General features: G+C 38.3%; 1 protein-coding gene and 1 long non-coding RNA gene across 3 annotated transcripts in view; one reads left to right on the top strand and one right to left on the bottom strand.

The window, feature by feature from the left end:
• The window catches only part of LOC129347949 (uncharacterized), a 31828-nt gene extending 10465 nt beyond the window's left edge, over window positions 1-21363 (top strand). The window contains exons 2-4 of one of the 2 annotated variants that reach the window (XR_008600300.1): window positions 17070-18146; window positions 20046-20189; window positions 21188-21363. This is a non-coding gene — a long non-coding RNA (uncharacterized LOC129347949). The remainder of the gene's footprint in view (window positions 1-17069; window positions 18147-20045; window positions 20190-21187) is intronic. The other variant, XR_008600301.1, reaches the window with a different exon arrangement.
• Window positions 3241-4574, bottom strand: LOC129347948 (inactive protein tyrosine kinase pTKL-like). The gene is made up of 2 exons (XM_055006900.1): window positions 4107-4574; window positions 3241-3736 (listed from the first exon to the last, which is right to left on the bottom strand). Exons 1-2 carry the CDS (start codon window positions 4218-4220, stop codon window positions 3578-3580), a joined length of 273 nt encoding a protein of 90 aa, XP_054862875.1. The 5' UTR covers window positions 4221-4574; the 3' UTR covers window positions 3241-3577.
• Window positions 21364-21381: the final 18 nt, after the last annotated feature.

Below are 21381 nucleotides of genomic sequence, written 5' to 3' on the forward strand. Positions count from 1 at the left end.
GATGTAGGAAAAGAGGAAAATTTGAGATCACTACCAGTCTCCAAACAAACAAACAAACAAACAAAAATAATAATTTAACCAAACATAATGACTCTTGCTCCAGTGTCTAAATCCACAAGCCATCCACAAACATGAAAGTGAAATTATACATGCTGCATTTTTTAAATTATGCTACTACTATTCCAGTACGGCAATAACACAGTTGCTTCTAATAACATCAGGACATATTTTGCTTTATTAACAAACATGCTAAATATTGTCATGTTTATGTCTTTTGTGTGACTTTGAGGAAGTACTGTTTGCAGTGAAAAATGTTGCCATAATGTCTTATAGCTATAATGGGATATTATAATGTGTGCACATGTGAAGACAAACACATTTTGATGAATCAAGTCATTGTTTTTTTTTTTTACACAGCACACTGAAAACAGCTATTGTGTCAAAGTATTTTCCAATAAAAATGATTATGATTCATGTATTATGGATTAAAATCCTATAACATTTTTAAAAATACTACTTTGACTGATCATAAGACCTGTTATTGATGAGACCCGACAGTGTTATTAATTACTGAGAATAGCCTACCTGATGTAATATCGCTAAGACTCAAGGCTATTATAAATTGGGAACTTAACCAAGATAAACATTAAGGTGAAGACTTTGCAGCATTATTAATAATAGAGATTACATACAAAACTATACATGAAAACCAAACAAATCCAAGGATTCTCTGGATACCCTTTGATGAAGTTTTGTGAAGACTTTTTACTTTAGGTGAGATTATTTTGCTTTGTTTTATATTTTATGTATTTTATTATTGTTGTTGTTGTTGTAAGAGAAATTTTATCTGAATTAGTTTACAGTTGGAAACAAACTTCCACAGCAAAATACACCCAAACAACTGCCAACAAACAGTGCCATCTACTGGCTGTGATAGTAGCTGAGACCAATGAAAACCGCGCACGCACGCACGCACGCACGCACGCACACAGGCAGTGTAAGGAGAGTCACATGCGTTCAGTATAAAATACCATAAAATTAATATCGAGAAATAAATCATCAAAAGATTCAGTTATATCCATGAAACTGTGCAATAGTCATATCTACTATTCCCAGCTCATGTATATATGTGTGTGTGTGTGTGTGTGTGTGTGTGTGTGTGTGTGTGTGTATATATATATACATATATATATATATATACATATATATATATATATATATATATATATATATATATATATATATATATATATATATATATATATATATATATATATATATAAAGATTTGACCTAAACACAAATACGTTATTAGGGAATACAGAATTGTTTGGTTCAGACTGTTGACTCTTTTTCTACCAGTGTCTTAACAGACAAAATGAAAAGTTATGATGCAATCACATAAGTCACAAAATAGTTAATTAGTCAGCAGCAAAATCAAAACTATTTACAATGTGCAAAGTACAAACTGTGGTGGGCCTGTCCTACAGTGGAGGACTAAAAGTAAAACTATATACAACTACAGGTGCTGCTCATATAATTAGAATATCATGAAAAAGTTTATTATTTCAGTAATTCCATTCAAAAAGTGAAACTTGTATATTATACTCATTCATTACACACAGACTGATGTATTTCAAATGTTTATTTCTCTTTGATGATTATACCTGAATACTAATGAAAATCCCAAATTTGGTATCTCAGAAAATTAGAAAATTGTGTAAAGGTTCAATATTGAAGACACCACTAATGAGCTAATTAGCTCAAAACACCTGCAAAGGCCTTTAAATGGTCTCTCAGTCTAGTTCTGTAGGCTACACAATCATGGGGAAGACTGCTGACCTGACAGTTGTCCAAAAGACGAGCTTTTTCATGATATTCTAATTATATGACCAGCACTTGTAAATCTCAAGTTTATGGGAGGTGGACTCGCTCACACTCGCCAACTGCCCACTGCCTACCCAGCTACCCCAGCACTGCCTGCCCCAGCACACCCAGCTGCCCCAGCACACCCAGCATTGCCTGCCCCAGCACTGCCTGCACCAGCTACCCCAGCTGCCCCAGCACTGCCTGCCCCAGCACCCCCAGGAATGACTGGTTGAAGGCAGCATTCTGGACCATCTCCTCCACTGCAAGGCCGCTTCATTCTCTCTTACCTCGCTGAGGAGCAACCAGATGTTCTCATCATGCTGGGCATGACTCCGCTCCTCCTCAGCCTGCATCTCCACAAGTATGCTAGGAAGGTCCAATTTTCTGTTGCCCCTTTTCCTCTTGCCTAGACCAAAGACAGAAAAGTGATCAGAATCAGCTTTAATGGCCAAGTAAGTACACAATATACACGGAATTTGGTTTCGGCTGTTGGTGTCATCCTAGGAATATGGAAGAGAATAATAAAAAATAAACAATAGAGGAACAGGGAGGAAAAAGAAATAGTAGTAAAATTAAATAGAACACAATATAAACTGAAATGTACAGCTAGACTGGAATATATGAATACATTAGCAAAATGGTAATTGCTATAAACACAGTAAGGCAAAAAGCAGAGAATGCTGTTCATGGTGAAAAAAATACTGTACATGTCCATTGGAATAGTGACTACTGTACAGGTGTGTAGGAATGGCTCAGCTGTTTATTACAGTGATGGCAGTGGGGAAGACACTGTTTTTGTGTCTGGAGGTTTCTGTGTACAGGGATCTGTAGCGCCTGCCAGAGGGGGGAGACAGTTTAATGTCCAGGGTGAGTGGGGTCTCTGATGATGTTTTCTGAAGTCCATACTACATGCTGTAGTCTGTTTCTGTCCTGCTGTGTGGCTCATCCAGAGGTGCACAGGACAGATTGGATGACTGCAGTGTAGAACTGGATCAACAGCTCCTGTGGCAGGCCATGTCTCCTCAGCTGTCGTAGGAAATACATCCTCTGCTGAGCCTTTTTCAGGATGGAGTGGATGTTCGTCTCCCACTGCAGGTCCTGAGAGATTGTAGTCCCCAGGAGCTTGAAGGACTCCTCAGCTATGATGTGATGTGTTTAGCCACCCGTCCATTGATTTTCAATCATGATCATGTCTTTGATACTTTAATAAACTTCTGGCACTCTTCACTTTAACCAAAGCACAAGCAGTACCTCCTCCACCACAAATAAAAATAATATGGTGTGAACTTCATTTCATCCTGTGCACATTTTGGAGTTGCTAAGAACAGCTGTGTTTTCTTATTTCTATGTATATTTTCATCCAGTCATTCAGTTTCACAGCTACCTAGTGACTATAAGAAGAATGGTTGCAATACTACACTGCACCAGAACGTAAATTAATTAGAGTGACTTGCTTGTTAAGTCAATGGAAAAAAAAATGCTGCTGCATGTGTTCTGTTTATGTGTCACTGTAGCTACATGTAGCTTTCATCAGGCGTTCCTGAGCTGGCATGCTGCACAGTTTGCATTTACACCTGCCTGAATTCTTGGTCGTTGGTCTCACTGTTCTGATCATGCTTGCAGGCATTTACACCTGTAGTAATAATAACAATGCGAAAATCAACCATGCTCTCTGTTTACTGTGTCTTACCGGTGATAAGACGTTGTTGTTACGTGCTGGAGGTTGATGTTGACAGTGTCGGTGTCCGAGCTGGTACTGGTGCTGAAGCTGGTGCTGGAGAGGAGCCGCTGCTGGTGCTGGAGAGGAGGCAGGGGAGCTGGGGGCTCCATGACGGAGGTGGAGCAGGCTTCGCATGTGGAAAGGGATTCTTGAACAGAAATAAACACTCACCCTAAGTACACGAAAAACACGACATGCTGATTGAAGTATTAGCTTCTGAGAGCTAAACGTTACAAACAGCAACACGAAATACAAGCAGAGCACGGAGTTAGCGCTGATGGCTAACTAGCTAGCGCTGATGGCTAACTAACTAGCGCTGATGGCTAACTAGCTAGCGGCGATGGCTAACTAACTAGCGCTGATGGCTAACTAACTAGCGGCGATGGCTAACTTGCTAGCTTATTGTCTGCTACAGGAGACAACGACGTTACTTTCTAAATATACTTGTTTGCTTAAAAGAAGCTTGCCACCAATGGGATAAATGATGTATAAGTTTCTTGAAGTCATAAAACACTCACCGTTGTCGAACGTCTGAAACAATGCAGCAGCTGAGTCTCTCTCCTGTTGCTGGCGGTGCGGTGCCAGTAAATAGCTTCCATTAAACCTCTTCCAACACCTCCTGGTTGACCCATGCCGGCCGTTGTGGTCCTTGGTGGACCATCATATTAAAATTATGAAGAACAGAGTTCCGTGAAGGGCAATGCACACCGTCGCTGTTTACAGTTGTTTTTTTTATGCAGGGTTTTGTTTTCATGCTGGAGTTGCTCTGTGTGTCGTCACTCCCTGTCCAATCAGTGGCCTGCACTATGTAAACGCCACATTATCGGCTCATCTCAGCTCGCTGGGAACCTCAGCCGAGAAGGTGCTGAAAATAGTGCCTGATGCCAGGCACTAGTCCGTATGGAAACGCTCGCAAACAAAGATGAGACGAGCCGTACCGTGCCGAGTAGATGCTTGTGGAATCGCGGCTAAACAAAGGCGAGCCGAGCCGTTGAGAAAGACTTCTTCTGCTTCCGGTTTCAAGGCAGACAAAAGCAGTGGATTTGACTAGATTCGCGTTAGTCCCGCTCACCGACTTTGACGGGCGAGGTTGGCAGATAAAATAAATTCATGAGCCACTGCAACACAAGGACCATGAAATAATTAATTAAATAGTGAAATAATTAATATGTTTTTTACTTAAAATGAATTGGTATTTTAATGAATTAATGACATGTTTAATAACACATTTATGTATTTAATTCCAATTTTAACTAATTAATTAATGACATATTTGATTTCAATTTTAATTAATTAATGACATATTTAATTAATTATTTAATGATGTATTTATTTAATAACACATTTAAGTATTTAATTCCAATTTTAATTAATTAATGACATATTTAATTAATTATTTAACAATGTATTTATTTATTTAATTTTGGCACTTTTAGTCCTCCATAATATGATGCTTTCCCAATGTGTGTGAATTTATTGTAAACAATATAAATGAAATACTAAAAGTTAACCACCAGATGTCACCCGCAAATACTTCCACGGACACTGAAGCAGAGGTAATGAATGGAGCTTTGTTTCCTCTGCCAGCAGAGACTGCAGAACTGTGCTGAGAGAATTTCAATACATATTTCACAACAGTTTCTGCCACCAGCAGGAATAAAGAACACTTGTGAAGTGGCCCACAAATCCATCTGCATATGAGCGTCAAGTGCACCGTCAAAGGGAATATTCTTCACATTCACCCCTCTGCAGTCTGGAGAAAAGTAAGTTCAGAGAGAGGCAGTCCGTGGGAAATATAGACCCATCACTGAGCATGATATACAACTTTCTTATCTGTACGAGTGTTTTCACTACATGCTCTATTTTTAAATGTTTTGCATTTAAAAAAAACTATTTATCAAAGACAATACATGAATGTAAAAAAAAAAAACGCTTTAATGACTGAAAATGTAAATGGAACATAAAATTGATTACATTGTACTGTTAATGGCTTTTGACTTTATTCACAATTTTGATGACAGGCCTTTACCTTCAGTCCCTGCAAGAAGTAATTGTTATTACTCCACCAAGGAGGCAGAGTTATGTGACGAAGAATATGCAGGAAGAATCAAATCCAAAACAATCCATGAACCAATTAACACGTCTCGTTTGCACTTAATGTTGTTGACCACTAGATGTCCTACTCTAGCACTGTGTGTCACTGAGGCCTCCAGTAATGAACCATGTTTTGGATGAAGTGTCAAAGCTTCAACAAAGCCTCGATCAGCCATCACTAGTTACATCTGTGTTGTATTTGTACTTTGCATTCTAGTCTACTGTCCCTCGTGGGCTTCCGTAGCTTTCCCAGTCTGTGTATTCTGCTCTTATAGTGCCCCTTCAGTCCCGATGTCATCGCCATTGACCCTTTTTTTCCATCCCCTGCCCTTTAACTGTGTAAACTCTCATTATACAGTAAACTGTTAAACTCTTATTCTGCATGCCGTATCTCTGTCTGTGCTGGCTGTTGGGTTTCCCTTCACTCATAACTAACCTAATCCTTTACTGTTAACACACACACGCACACGTATGCACACACACACACACACACACACACACACACACACACACACACACACACACACACACACACACACACACACACACACATATATATAAAACATTTAGGTTTGACATCAAACGATGAATGTGAGACCAGAGATCAACATTTCAGCTTTTATTTCCAGGTATTTACATCTGGATTTTTATGTCAGCAAAAGTATTGGAACAGATATATTTAAAATAGATTAAGGTAAATAAGACTTAATATTTAGTTTCAATAACTACATCAATCTGCATCTTTCTTTAAATTGGTAGACAAAATATTTCTATAGATTTCTGAGTTCATTTTGCTGCTGCCATCATGTGTTCCATCATCAGTGAAGATTAATGAGCTTGTCCCAGAAGAAATCATGCAAGTACAAGCCATGACATTATCTCCACTGTGGTTCACAGATATGCTTGTATCCACAAAATTAACTTTTAACAGATGATGTAATTGTTTGTTTGATAAATCCATTTGATTCCCTACTGCTGGATATTTCTGGGACCGTTTCAGGATGAAAAAGGTGAAATGATCTCAATGACAAAATTTGACTATGTTGAATACCTACAAAGAAGTCCATTCAAATGGGCTCCAAACAGATGAGATACCTTGGAATCGTGGTTGATAATCATCTAAAAAACTTGTATAGACTTAATTACCATGCACTGCCTAGTGAAATAATAATGGATTTGCAGAAATGCACAAATTTGCGGCAGAATAAATTGTGTTAAAAGGAATACATTACCACAATTACAGTACTTTTTCCAGTCCTTGCATATGCCAGTATCATAGAGTTTCTTAAAAAAACACTTAATAAACATATTCAACAGTTCATATGGAATGGTAAGACTCCAAGGGTTTCTGTGGAGAAACTTACATGGGATTATAAAATGGACGATCTTCGAAAACCTAGCTTTAAAAATTATTTGGCTGCTCAAAGGATACTTTTATCTTTTTTTTGAGCAGCAAAATGTTGCCCCCTGGGCCTTAATTGGACTGTGCTTGGTGATTTTCTTTATAAATGGACCCCAAGGACTAGAACCACTAGAACTAACAATGCTGTTTTGACACATTTTTATTAAATTATGGTATGACGTCCGCAAATGTCTTGGACTAGAAACTATTCTCTCATCCAACACCTCAGAGACAGAACAATCTCATAGACATGACTCTGGATAACAGGATTCTGGAAGTGTGGCATAAGAAAAGGATTCACTACTTGCAGGACTGTTATGATAATGGATCCCTGATGTCTTTTGAGGATCTGAGGAGGAAGTAGAATTTGTCCTGCAAAAACTTTTTTTTTACGGTAACCTCTGTTGTCTTGTTCAGTTCTCTGTGCTGCTCTTAAGAGGCTTCGTCATTTTCATGCTCTGGTTCTGCTTTTACAGGATCTGATTCATGCATGGTACACAGACTATCCTCATTAGTAGTCTCAGCAAAATCTCCATCTGAGAGCTGTGGTCATCAAAACTTCCAACATCAAAGAAAGTGCTGATCTAAACCAAACCTGTAACCAGGTTCAGCACTATCATATTCAGTCAATTAAGTGCCACGTCATTCAGTGATTTTCAGGGATTTAGTGTCAGAACAGATGCACACAGCTGTTGTAAATTCTTCACTGAAGTAGTACCATGTGCTCTCCTTTTAATTAATGGAAATTTTATATTTATTCTGGTATTATTTTATTCATGTATCTCATTTTTTTAAAATTGATATCTTTACATTGTCTATCTGTAAATGGAAGATTTTAAGTTTGTAATGCTGGCATCTGTAAACGACAGTGTTCACCCACCAGAACCGGGACTTTTTGTTTGCTGATGAGTTTGTTATGTGACAAGCAATAAGCGGACTGTTGTAACAGTAGGGAGTGACAGGATCTACAGCAACAAAGACATTCATTCAAGGAATATGAAGATACTGTTTAATATTTTGAGTATTGCTAACATAGTCAATGCCACCAAAGTGAATGAAAACCAAATAAATGGGATATAAAGATGATGAAGAGGCGCAGGGTTCTGAGGGAAACTTGTCTCAGACAGGATTGTGGAAAACTGTGAGGATCACTGGTGTTTTCAGTGCTCCCCTTCTTCCTCTTTGCCTTTGAATATTCAGTCAGAGAAAGTAGGACAGAGCCAGCAGCTGTACTGTAAAACCCACAGGAGAGGAAGGGAAGCACACTTGGTTACCAACTAGAGCTGATCATTTGGTTTTCATTAATGACAACATCAGTAATTAAAGGGGCTGTGAGGATGTTGGTGCACAAAGGAACTTTCACTAATCCATGCTGTCTAAAAAAAGGTAAGGATTTTACATTCTCTGTTAACAACTGTTTGGTTGGTGGAGGTGAGAATCACGCCTGTGTGATTCCAGCTCTAGGCATAAAGCTTTTGGTACTACATTGGAGACAATATACACTAAGACATGGATCCTGTTGCTATGGCAATGTGGAGGAAGAAAGATAGAGATGGCTACAGAGGAGGAAAAATGGGGATAATTAAAATAGTGAATGTAAAGGAAATGAATAAGAGAATATTTGTTTCCAGGGTCTCGTTCATTGGTTGACCAACACATTTTCTGTCTGACTCTGACACTTGTGATCAAACAGTTTTAAAGTCTGCAAAGTAAAACGACACCATTTATTAATTTGAGTCATTGTCAGGCAAAGAAAACCAGAACCACAGGTTAGCAGATGAGTCTGCAAATAAGCATATGTGTTGGGTGGCAGAGTGGGCTGAGGTGTGAGTGACTGAAAGTAGGGTCATTCTGCTCTGAAAGGTCACACTCTGGATCTTATGTGAGCCCACATCAGAGAGACGGGTATATAAATAGCATGCATACTACCCTGACACACACACACACACACGCACACGCACACACACACACACACACACGCACACACACACACACACACACAGTTTTCTTTCTCCCATAACTGTGTCCCTTTTAATCAGGAATCAGGCACATTCATGGGATCAAGAGGCCTCGTGTGCACCATCAGTCATGCAACTCTTTTTTTCCCCCGTCATCTCTCCTTAAGATTTTTGTCTACACTCCATCCATCCATCCATCCATCCATCCATCCATCCATTCTCTTCTGCTTATCCGGGGCTGAGTTGTGGAGACAGCAGATGAAGCAGGTCATTCCAGACGTCCCTCCCCCCAGCAATGCTTCCCAGCTGTTCCTGGGGGATCCCGAGGCGTTCCCAGGCCAGACAAGACGTGGACGTGTTTGGAAAACCTCCAAAGGAAACCTCCCCGGAGGCATCAGAATCAGATGTCCAGATGGCCTTTGTACGTGGGACAACGAAACACTTTGAGATTGTGGAGGAGCTGACTGCAGTGTGGTCAGTGAAAGGGACTGCGATGGGGAAGTACTCAGAGGTAAAAGCATGCTTGGACAAACATCCCAGAGTGCTCAGATGCAGACTGGAAGGCCGATATTGCATGCTAATCGAAACCATACAATTTGCAGCTTTTTATAATGAGATGAAATTGATACTGAGCAGAATTAGGTTCAGCGTATCGATCCAGCCTTCTATAACAGTCCCAGTGCCTCATGTAGCCTCTGAAGAAAATATACTATAAAGGCCACCATATTAGACCCAATCATAACTGCACAGAGCTGCTGAAGTAGCTGGCATTGTCACTCCGAGACATTTATCAGTACTTTCCTCAGTACGTTAAGTTGTTATGAATGTAGACACCTGATGTCAAGCCAGCCAAATCCAACAATGAGAACAAAAATTTGAACTTAAAATTGAATATCATCTACTTAACCTAAAACATGAAACTGAAGGCTATACAGTGTATCTGTGTTCTTATCCCCAATCACAGCAGAAACAAATCTCTACAGACCTAATGTAGGACACAGCACAGTGCACCTTTAAATTATTTGTTAGGCTTTTCTTTTTGAATGAAACAACTTCTTCATTTCCAGTGTGTATTCCTAAATTATTGATTATATCTATTTGAATTATTCACTGTTAACTTGGCATGACTGCATGGTACTCTGTTTAGCATGGTGGTTTTTCTTTTTTATACAAAATAAATCTTTCCAAACCCTGCCATGTCATTGTGATACTCTTCACACTAAGGCTGTACTTACAGGACTTGCATGACACACATAAAGAGAAACCTTACAGATATTCTTCTCTCTAAACTCCGACATGCACACGCTACAACATTGGAAAGTAATGGTGCATCACACACGACAGGATACCATTAAGATTAACAGGAGAGGAAGCAGAATACCTCCTCATGTGATCTCATGAGGACTCAGTAGAAGAAAAAAAAGAAAGCTGGGGAGCAACAACTTGCTCTAACACTGATAATACTGTGTAGAGAAAGAAAAAGAAAAGGAAAATGCTAAACAAGCCTGGATGAGAAAGTTATGTGGTCAAAATATATTGTCTATTCTTCAGAGACATCCAGAGGTGAGATTTTATTTAACAATTTTAATTTATGCAACAAACATGCTAATAATAATAATAATAATAATAATAATAATAATAATAATAATAATAATAATAATAATAATAATAATAATATAATCACTTTATTTATATAGCACCCTTAAGAACAGTGTTCACAAGGTGCTTGACAGTCAAAACATACAAACACAGACAATAAAGCAAGACACAAGGAGTCAAGACAGAGCAGTCAATTAAAATAAATAGTAAAAATGATAATAAGTTCAATGAATAATTAGCTAGATTAGCATGCATATCAAACTAAGAAATTAGCCAGTTTAAAAATTAAAGAATAAGATTGTAGGTTAAAAGTTAGTAATTAAAAATCAAATTGAGAATTAAAATATAAATAAAATTTGAGACATCACACCGAAGAAGCAGGGATCTAAAATTAAAATAAAACAAGAGAGAACGTACAAAATACAAAAAGCACTCAGAAAGCGCAGTACTCCACCAAGGCTGCTCAGTTGCTGCATGATTTCTGACGAATGGAATCTTTAATAAAAAATGACCTTACACTGAGCACGGGTGTGTGTTATTCATGTGTACGTTATGTATGGATACCGAATCACGTGACCTAAATATGTAGCGGGAACTGATGGGACTCAGAAACACCCCCACAATTTAATCAACTGTTCCTTGACCTTTGTAGTAGGATCACAATCATGTGATCATCAGCAGGCAGCTGATGTAGTGATCACTGGTTGTCATGGTTACAGTGACGCCGTGCCGCTATCTGGCAATGATACAGAAATCTTTAACAAATCCGTGGATCCAGACTATAAGTCACATCGCTGCCAAAATCTAATCACTTGGTCCTTGTGTCATTTCTGACCTTCCCTGAAAATTTCATCCAAATCCGTTTGTCTGTTTTTTATTAATTTTGCTGACAGACAAACAGATGGACAATTGCATGGATGCAGTCATCAGAAACAATGGTTATGAATCAGTACTAACTCCTGTGTGGATCATGGGACTAAAACAGACAGAAAAGAAAACATGGAATCCTAAAAACACTGTTTTTGGCAGAACAATGCCATAACTACTGATGGAAGAACTGAAGTGATTTTGGTCATTATAAAAAAACAACATGGAAAATGTCTGATATCAGCTCTGAAATTAAACTTTATGAGCTTTTTTTGTTGTCATCATTATATTTGTCCAAACAAATGTACCTTTAGTGGTACCAGACATTAAAATGAACAAGAAATTGAAGAAAACAAGGGTGGTCTAGTCATTTTTTCCATGACTGTATCTGTCTAGAACTTGTCCAGGTCAGCAGAGTGTTAGCAGTAACAAAATATGAAGGTCAAAAAATAGAATACTGGAAAAATGGTAGAAAAACACATGACTCAGTTCATTAGTGTTTAATAAATAACCATTCTCTTGAAATAGTCCAAGTCCGTATTTATGAGCAGCCCTGAATGTCCTGGATCCCACTAATATTACTATCCTATCCCTGGTGGCTCTTCTAAAACGGAAGTATAGGCTACTTCATGCAGCCCTATTTCATCACTCTTGGCTCATTGCAGAGCATGGAAACAGGAGACTGGGGTGTCAGGTTGTGGTGAAATGTTAGCAGTGAAAGGCAGATCATTTACCAAGAGGGCTTACACAAAGAAGCAGCTGGCTTGGTTCACTACAAAAGAGAATTACAGTCATTTTAATTGGAGCATTTCACACTTAACAAATTTTTTAAAAAAATAGCACTACACAACTAGTGAGATTTCAATGCTTCATGCAGGAACATTTCTGGACAATTTGTTTCTGTAGACAAGAAGTCTATCAGTGGCCCTCAAGGTGTTCAATATAAAATTTGATAACTATGAAGATAATCTAGTAATTAATCTAATATCAAAGTTTTATTTTGAACGTCTGGTGTTTGTCATGTCACCAAAATCTCTGTCAGTACAAACTTGTTTTGTGTGTATGTTGAAGGACATATTCTGATCAAAAATAACTTTAAGGGTTTTAGAGTAGAACTGGACTCCAAGGCTATGCCATAAAGAATACCTTTCTGGTTAGATTTTGTGTTTCTGAGGTTTTTAGGGTCAAATACAACAATCTCAGTTTTGTGCAAATTTACATACACAGTACTTATGTACTGGCAACATTTTCAGCGCAGAATTTTTACTTACTCCATTTTGCTTTAGTAAATAATCAGAAAGCTTTATCACTGATTATACAAGTCTGTGCATGATTCTAACATATGGACAGTTCACTGAAATATTTTAGACAGGAAGGGCAGGAGCAAAAGTGACCTGAGTTTTTGACCTGGGCTAGGTTAAGTGTAGGTTTTGAGTATTTGAATGACCCAGGCTTTCTTAAATGCAACGGGGAACACACCCATAGCAGAAGAAGAGTTGATAATGTGTGTTATTGCAGGGCTAAGTGCTGGGGAAATGGTTTGTAAGAGGTTGGATGGTAGCAGATCCAGTAGATGGGTAGTGGGATGAGAGTCCAGTAATAGTTTAGAGACTTCCTCCTCAGTCAGATGAGGAGAGTTTGGTCTTGTTAGCTGGCACTAACCTTACCAAGTCTATTTGTTACAGTGGATTTCAGAGAACATTTTTTGGTGGAAAAAAAGAAATGTTAAAAATGTTTCTTAAGAACATTCACAAAAAAACAACCAAAATCCAGCAAATTTTGCTGGATTTTGGTAGATTTTTATGTGAATGTTCTTAAAGAAAATATTAAAAGTTTTACTGCTATATATGGAATCACTTTAGATATTTTTAGGAATTTTTTTTTGGAAGATTTTAAGATTTTTTTGTAAACATTTACAAGAATTTTCTTGCCAAATTTGGGGGATATTTTTAAAATAAAACTTTTAAGGGAAGCTTTTAAGGAATTATTGGAATTTTCTTCCTGAAGGTTTTGCAAATTTTCAGAAATTTGTGGAATTTTTTTGCAGATTTTTTGGGATTTTTTTCAGACAAGGAAACAATATTTTTTGGTGCCCGTAAATGAAGACAACAGGAGGGTTAAAACATCTCAAATTAGGAGGTTACATGAAAGCAAAAATCTATTTTTGCGTGAAAAACTGCTATTTTTTTTTAGCATGTCTGGCTTATTTTAAGACACCTAAGCTTGGCGATCCTGGTAAAACAGAGCTTAAAATAAGTTTTCCCAGCTAATTTTAAGATCTCAATATTCTAAATATCATATCTTATTTTGAGAAATCTTACTAAGCCATTTTTCACTTGTTCTATTGGCAGATTTTTTCACTTATTTCAAGGTAAAAGTTCCTTGAAATAAGTTTTTTTTTCTTGTTTTGAGAGGAGCATTTCTTCCAGTGCAGTGAGTTGGTCAGATTCAGAGAACTGGTGATTGCAGAGACTTTGTTCATGAAGAATGAGGAGAGCATGTTTGCAGTGAGCAGAGAGGAGTGAGTTAAAAGCAGAGATTATTTTTCAAGCATCTGATGTGCTGCAGATCTTGTTCTGATGAAACTTGGTCTTAGCAGTTTTTAAACTGGAAGAGAATAATGTTAGCAGAGTTTGCTAGTCACTGAGGTCAGTGGGCTCTCTGGATTTACGCCATTTTCTCTCTGCCACCCTAAACCCCACTCTTTACTTTCTGGTGACTTTAGTGAGCCATGGATAAGGGAAGGAGATGGGAGCAGATTTTGATGTTAGAGAGCAGATGGTTCAGAGAGGAGGCTAGTGAGGAACAGAGAGTGTCTGTGGCCTCCTCAACAAGGAGTGAGGAGAATTTGTTAAGAGGAGGCATAGAGGCCAAGACCTCATCAGAAAACTGGGTCGGTGTGAGGGACAGGAGATTGCGGTAGAAGGAGACCATTTGTGGAAGAACAGGAGAGTCTTCCGGAAGTGAGGACTCCTGTACCACCTCCCCGTCCAGCAGCATGGGGTGTATGGGAGAAGATGGAGTCAGCAGAGAGAGCAGCTGGTGTAGCAGTGTTTTCTGGATAGATCCAGGTTTCAGTCAGGGCTACCACCTGAATATCTGAACAATTAACCAGTGTTTGGATTAATTCTGTTTTGTTTACAGCCGACTGGCAATTCCATAGGCCAAGGTTGAAGGGGACACCAGTAGTGGAGGCCTTTGTGAGGAAGCAGATGTTTACTTATTACTTATGTAACTGATTTAGGTTATATTAACTTGTTTTAAATGAGTTTTAATGTGTGCACATTAGCTCATGTGTACGGTGGCCGAGAGGTGCAAACCAAATTTACATAATGCAAAACAATTTTACAACCTCCAAGACAAATTTACAAGCGACAAAACACTTTTACAAGTCCAAAAACACTTTTACAAATCCAAATGTAACCGGAAAGGGAATGTCCCAACTCCGGAGTTGAACCGGAAGTGACAACGAGGAGCGGCTAATGCAACTTTTGGTTGTTGTTGATGATGAACCAAGATGGACAGCGAGCGGGTGATGTTTTGCCCGTTTTGTGGGGAACATATGAACCGATTGACGTGGTTTTGTTTTTCGTGTGGTCGGTCTTTAGAGTGTTTAAATGGCGCAGATCAGACTGACAGAGTGCATTAGCCGCTCCTCGTTGTCACTTCTAGTTCAACTCCGGAGTTGGGACATTCCCTTTCCGGTTACATTTGGATTTGTAAAAGTGTTTTTGGACTTGTAAAAGTGTTTTGTCGCTTGTAAATTTGTTTTGGAGGTTGTAAAAGTGTTTTGCATTATGTAAATTTGGTTTGCACCTCTCGGCCACCGTACGTGTGTCTTTTTATGTGGCTTAAAATTTCATGTATTCCACCAGAATCTCCATTAGACTAATTTTAGATAAATTCAATGACCTGCTTAAAAAATGATGATAATTACACATGGCAGTGCTAATAAGTTTTGCTACACTTCCACAGAGACAGCGTAACAGAGAGTGTGGTGGGGGCATAGGAGAAAAAAGACAAGATTTTCTGGAAGGAGGAAAAAAGAGCTAAATATGTGTGAAATTAATGCTGCATCATTCGGCTTTCATCTCAAAGGACACATTTGGGGCACAAATGGAATAGAACGCTGTGGAGTTTTAGTAAAGCATTACAGCGCATTTTGACTGTATGAACAGATTAATCCAGTCACAGCACCACACGATACTGCTGTCAGTGAGGTCAAAGACAATTAAGGAAATAAATAAAAGATGTGAGGGAGTCAACCTGCAAAGTCTGTCACCCACACTCATGAACTGAAGAACCACCTAATAGCTTCAGCAATATTTCGGTTTACAGTGAAGCATCGAGGGACACAAGATGTTGTGTTTCCCCAACCTGCAACATGCTTTATAGAATGACCTGGCTTCATTAAACCTGCATAATCAAATGTAGACTCATAGCTATAATTCTCCAGGATTTTCATTACATTAAAATCAGATTTTGACATTATGCAAAGGATGCTTTTTTTTTTTTTTTTGCAATAGTTATTTACATTCAGTCATTACCTCTATGTATTAGTTTTCTATCATTGGCTTTGTAGCACAGTCTGGTAGTTCATGGCTGTAGGTCAAAGAAACCAATGCTGTATCCTGGTAGAAGAAGAGGATGAAAACTGGTCAACTGGTCTCTGTCATCATAGATCCACTGTAGGATATTTTACTGTCTTGTAATAACTACAACCACAAGAGGTCAGTTTTCACATTGGTTACATTTACTTTAAAGTGACTTAAATGTGGTAATGGATCCAAAATGCAGAATGCTGACAGACTTTTAAGGTTTTCATTATAAAACAGTCTAAATGGTGAGGGATTGTAAAGGAAGTGAACTCAGCAGAAGAGAAGGTGTTGCAGGTTAGGGGTTGGAAGTGTGGCTCTGAGCATGGCATGAGATGAGGCTGTGAAGGCGGCTGTCCGACTGGTTGGGATGCAGGAGGCCATGCATGGTATCTGACTCAGACACTTACAGACTGGAACTTGATTGTGATGACGGGATAACTGGAGAAGATCTTAACGCGAGGCACAAGGAAGATAGCATTAGACAATAAGCAGAGCACTTGGAAGCAAACTAGCAGAACAAGAACTTTGGCCCAGGATACTAGGGTTTGTGTGATTTTTTTGAGTTATTACTTCCATTTTCAATTGCTCTTTGGTTAGGTTTGGAAAAAGCTCATGGATGGGTTAAAGACCCTTTTTCAAAGTTAAACAGTCTTCTCCCAGGAGATATAGTGACAACAAAAGCAGAGCAACTTTGGTCTCACTGCATCTTTTTCAGATGTTTAAGGAAATTGTCTTGGTGACTGCAAACCTTTGAACGGTAATGTACATCTGGGAGTGGCTCACTCCCTTTCAATCTGTCCTGCAGTAAAAGAGGAGCTCTGATCATTACTCAATGCCGGATCAGAGAACGACAAACAGAAAGCTCTTCTGAGGCCTCTGTTACTCTTACTCTGGTTCTTGTTTTTTCTCCTTTTGCTAACCTCTTTCTCCTTAGCTCAGTTCTCTGTGCCAATCCCTGCCTAGATCACCTGCCTCAGTCTGAGAACCTCCGCCACACTCTTCTCCTGCCTGGAATCTGATTCATCTCCAACCACTCACCATGGATCTGCATTCCTGTTCTCTCTGCCTGAAGACCCATTTAAGTCATGCAACTCCTCCATCCCCGTTCCCCCTGACCACTCTCCCTGTCATGACTGCCAGCTAAGTAGTTTAGCTTTACGATATGTAGGATTAATTATCCGCTTCATTTGTTAGTTACAGGTCAAACTGTGTGTGCTTCCTGTACTGAGCCTCAGAGTAAAGCGTGTCTCAGTTTCGTTTTGATGCTGTGCTGGTTCCGTGCATTGTGTATTGTGTTTCCCATGCACATTCTGCTCCAGACTTGGTTTCTGTGTGCACAGTTCTGACTTATTACTCCGTCCCTGTTCCCCTAAACTTCCCTCACCTTGTTGTATTTGGTTCAAGTTAGTTCCCTCCTGCTTTGATCTGATTACATCTGTAAGTTAAGTCTGGACATTCTTCTGTAGGGCTTCCATAATTCTCTCTAGGTCCTGTCAGCTGTCTGTGTAATTCCTTGTTTGTTCCCCTAGAGGTTGCTATAACTTCTAGAGATAGTTTAAGTCCCTACATCAGTTCCCCAGTCCCTAGTTATGTCTTCTTGTTCATTATTACTTTTTACGCTAATTTATTGAACTGATTCTGTTGTGCTGTCTTCTGTCTGCATCTGGGTCTCTGAATTTCCGTGGCACTAAAGTCTCTGAGTCATGTGTGTGAACATTGGAAGTGGACAACACATCCATTCACCCATTTTCTATACACTGCTTTATGCTGCAGGGGGGCTCCTCCAAGCTTCCAGTCTACTGACATAGAGTGAAAGGCAGCTTACACTCTGGACAGGTCACCTGTCTATCACAGGGCCAACACAGAAGGACAGACCACCAGGACCAGTTTACAGTGATGGCTTCACCTATCATGCAACTCTTTGGACTGTGGGAGGAAGCTGGAGCTCAGTGAAAACCCATGCAAGTACAGATTCAGACCCAGGACCCTCTAACTGTGAGGTGACAGAGCTAACCACTGCATATGTGGTTGTAAAAATAGGTAAAAAATTAAAGTTTCATCTGCTGATATGAATAAGTAAACTTGTTTTAATTCAGAATTATTCCAAGTGTTGGGGCTCTTTTAATAAAACTGTTCATTTGGTCCTGTAGTTTTGTAGCTGGATATAGTTTACTCACTGAATTGTAAAATGTTGCCAGATAAAAATTCCCCCAAAATACTTTCAGTTTGAACAGTAAACTGTAAAACAGGCAGTAATGCTTTCATTGTATGCCATTTTTAAACACATTATTTCTCCATCTGACTGTAGATGTCTTTCTAGGGCAGTGAATTCTACAGCTCACAGATTACTAAACCAAAGAGAAGGAATTGCAGCCTGCAGCAAAACACAGCGCAGCGACTACCAACCACACACTAAGAGCAGAGAGCAGCTCCAACGTACCAATTATTAATGCAAAGCGCTGTCATTAAGTTCCACAAAGATCTCCCTAAAGAGAGTTTTTATTGTTTGACATTGGGATGCATCGTTGATTACAGAATTTAAAAAAAAACACAATAAATTCAAATAGGGGCGGGGCTTTGAGTGGGGCTAATCATTACTGAAACAAGTATGGATGACGTATTTCTATCCCAGAAAAAACAAAAATAAAAATCCACATGCAAGTACAAACAGTGTTTGTAGCTATTTAGTATTAGGTCTGTGCAGCTCTCTGCTTGGCACCTTTTCATAGTTAATATCTTTGCATTTAATGATGATAATTGTGGTACCAAGATTACACACTGAAAAAAATCATCTGGATTTACGTGAAAAAAATATGTGCATCGGCTGCACATGATATTATGGTAAACAAAAAGTATTTAAATTAAATGCATCAGATTATTTCTTACAAAGCAAACATGACTTATTTATGTTTATTAAGATATTTTCTTTAATGTTAAGTATATGCATTTACCCCATGTTTAACCGTGATTTTTTCATGTTAATTAAAAGTTTCTTATATGCTCTGTGTCTTTAATTAGCACCTTTTAAAGAAACATGATTTTCCTAAATGAAAACTACACTCAGTTTTGTTCTGTTAAATCTACCTTGTCTGCTGAAGTTATTACACTATTATGTTATAAAGCATCTTTGTAATTTCTGTGTACCTTCCTCATAATTTCCTTGCACTGATTTCTGTTATGTAAATGTGTTCTTTACTTCCTGCCTGATCCATCCTAATCTTTTCTTCACCACATTTATCATAAAATCTTAAAAGACAAAGCATAAACAAAAACACATTTTTTAACAACAGCCAAAACAACTTTAACAGTGGATCACACATCCAAAAGACTTGTTAGCATTTTTCACCCTCTATCATCAACTATGTCTGGAAAAAGAATGAAAATAAAAGAGCAAAATAGCGACCAAAAACCACGTCAGTATTTGGCATGTGTATAAATAATATGTATACACACAAACACATCACATATTCCTGCACAAGAACACATGGACACCATATTCTGAAGAAAGCATCATAAACATCTATAACTGCCACAACCTAATGCAACACCAGTCCTTAAAATAGCTCCCACAGTAAAATAGAATAGATGTTCCACATTTGTTAAATGCAAATAATTCTTTTTTTTCCTTTTTTTTTTGCAACTTGTAGGCAGTAAAGCAGAATCCATAACAATAAACCACCACAACTGTCTGGCGCTGTGGGCTTTCTTCGATAGCATAACAATTTTCCAAATAACATATAAAACACATGTTATATGTACACATTTCGAGAAATATTGGGACAGCTTTAGCCTCGCTAACACCAGCAAATGTAAACCTTAGCTGAACTTTCAACAGTTTTACTCATTCATTTGCTCAATGTTACTACCAAACTAAAACGTCTGCTTTGTGAAACAATTAGTCTGTGTTGACAATTAATTCCAGGTTTCTTCATGGAACAGGTATAGCCACCGCATCTTTATTGGGAACTTCATCAACATAGACTTCCAAACGACAAGCAACATTTTCCCATTTCCTCACAGAATACATCACTTTCATGTATCGATGCGCACATCCTACAGAATAAAAGCATGGCTCAAAACACAGTGAGTAAAGGCCTATAAATTTCATGTTTTTTAACTGCCTGTAACGAAGATATCTGACTATGACAAACATTTGGTTAGATTTAATTACTTTTACCTCGTAGGGAGCTCCTCCAATCAGCATATATTGTATTGTACTCCAGTGAAAAGATGGCGGACTGTAACTGCTCTTCTGTGGCCTTTGGGCAGAGTTTCCAGACAAAACATAACTTTTCCTTAATTCTTTACATGACTGGGATTTAAAGATTTTACATCCCTCAGGATAAAAATGACTTTATGTGACTGATATAGGTTCAGATGTGGAACATAAAACAAGCGTGTCTTCCATACAAATTGCATATTTAAAAATTGAACAACCCCCCTTTTCCCATTTTGTCAGTGTAGTATTTCCTCTTCTTTCATTTGTTTTGTTAAAACTAAATCCAGTAAAGGAAATTAATTTAATACAGGCAGTGGGGAAACAAAAAATGACACAAGAGAAATTTCAGAAAGTAGGTATTTTAAACCCATGGACATGGTTCATGGAAAAGAGTCTTAATGTAAAAATCACCCAATAACTGGAAAGAATATAAATTGTTGACATATTTATTTTTCATATTATTTGTTCACTTTTCATAATAGAGGCATAAAATGGGCTTGAGATCTGCAGATTAAGGTCCATGTCCATTTCAGATTTTGCAGAGTAATAATCAATGGGGCTACTTCAGTAAAATGCTCTGCATTTGAGGACACAGTAAAACAAATAGTCAATCTGAAATATAACAGTCAAATGGATGAGAGGACATGACTGGTTTCATTAGCAAACATTTATTCATATTTAGACAATGCACAATTTGTCATCTAGTCTGATCAACGTGCTACAAATATTCAGCGTGAATGCTGACTTTAAGCAATCAGTACTTTGACATATTCAACAGTTATACATAATCATCATTTCTGAGCTTCTTTTTTAGATTTTTGAACTGAACTGGTGACAAATCTTTTTTTTTCTTGCTCCATAGAATTCATACAGCTGCTCAGAGTATCAGAAGACATTTATTATTCATCCAGGGACAACACAACAATCTACACATGCAGAGAGCATCCATCCACAGTTCTACCCACTGGATCTACATTTCTACCCATGTGTCACTTTTCACAGGCCTTTGGGACTGAATCACATAGATCATTTAAAACAATGCCATGGGAATATATA

The sequence above is a fragment of the Amphiprion ocellaris genome, chromosome 22, assembly GCF_022539595.1.
Source record: "Amphiprion ocellaris isolate individual 3 ecotype Okinawa chromosome 22, ASM2253959v1, whole genome shotgun sequence".
In the NCBI taxonomy this organism is placed as follows: domain Eukaryota; kingdom Metazoa; phylum Chordata; class Actinopteri; family Pomacentridae; genus Amphiprion; species Amphiprion ocellaris.

Excerpts from the sequence above, each read along its gene's own strand:
- LOC129347948 (XM_055006900.1), bottom strand. The coding sequence starts at position 4,220 with ATGGGTCAACCAGGAGGTGTTGGAAGAGGTTTAATGGAAGCTATTTAC. Across the intron at positions 3,737-4,106 it reads GTTTCAGACGTTCGACAACG|AATCCCTTTCCACATGCGAA; the intron begins GTGAGTGTTTTA and ends TTTCTGTTCAAG.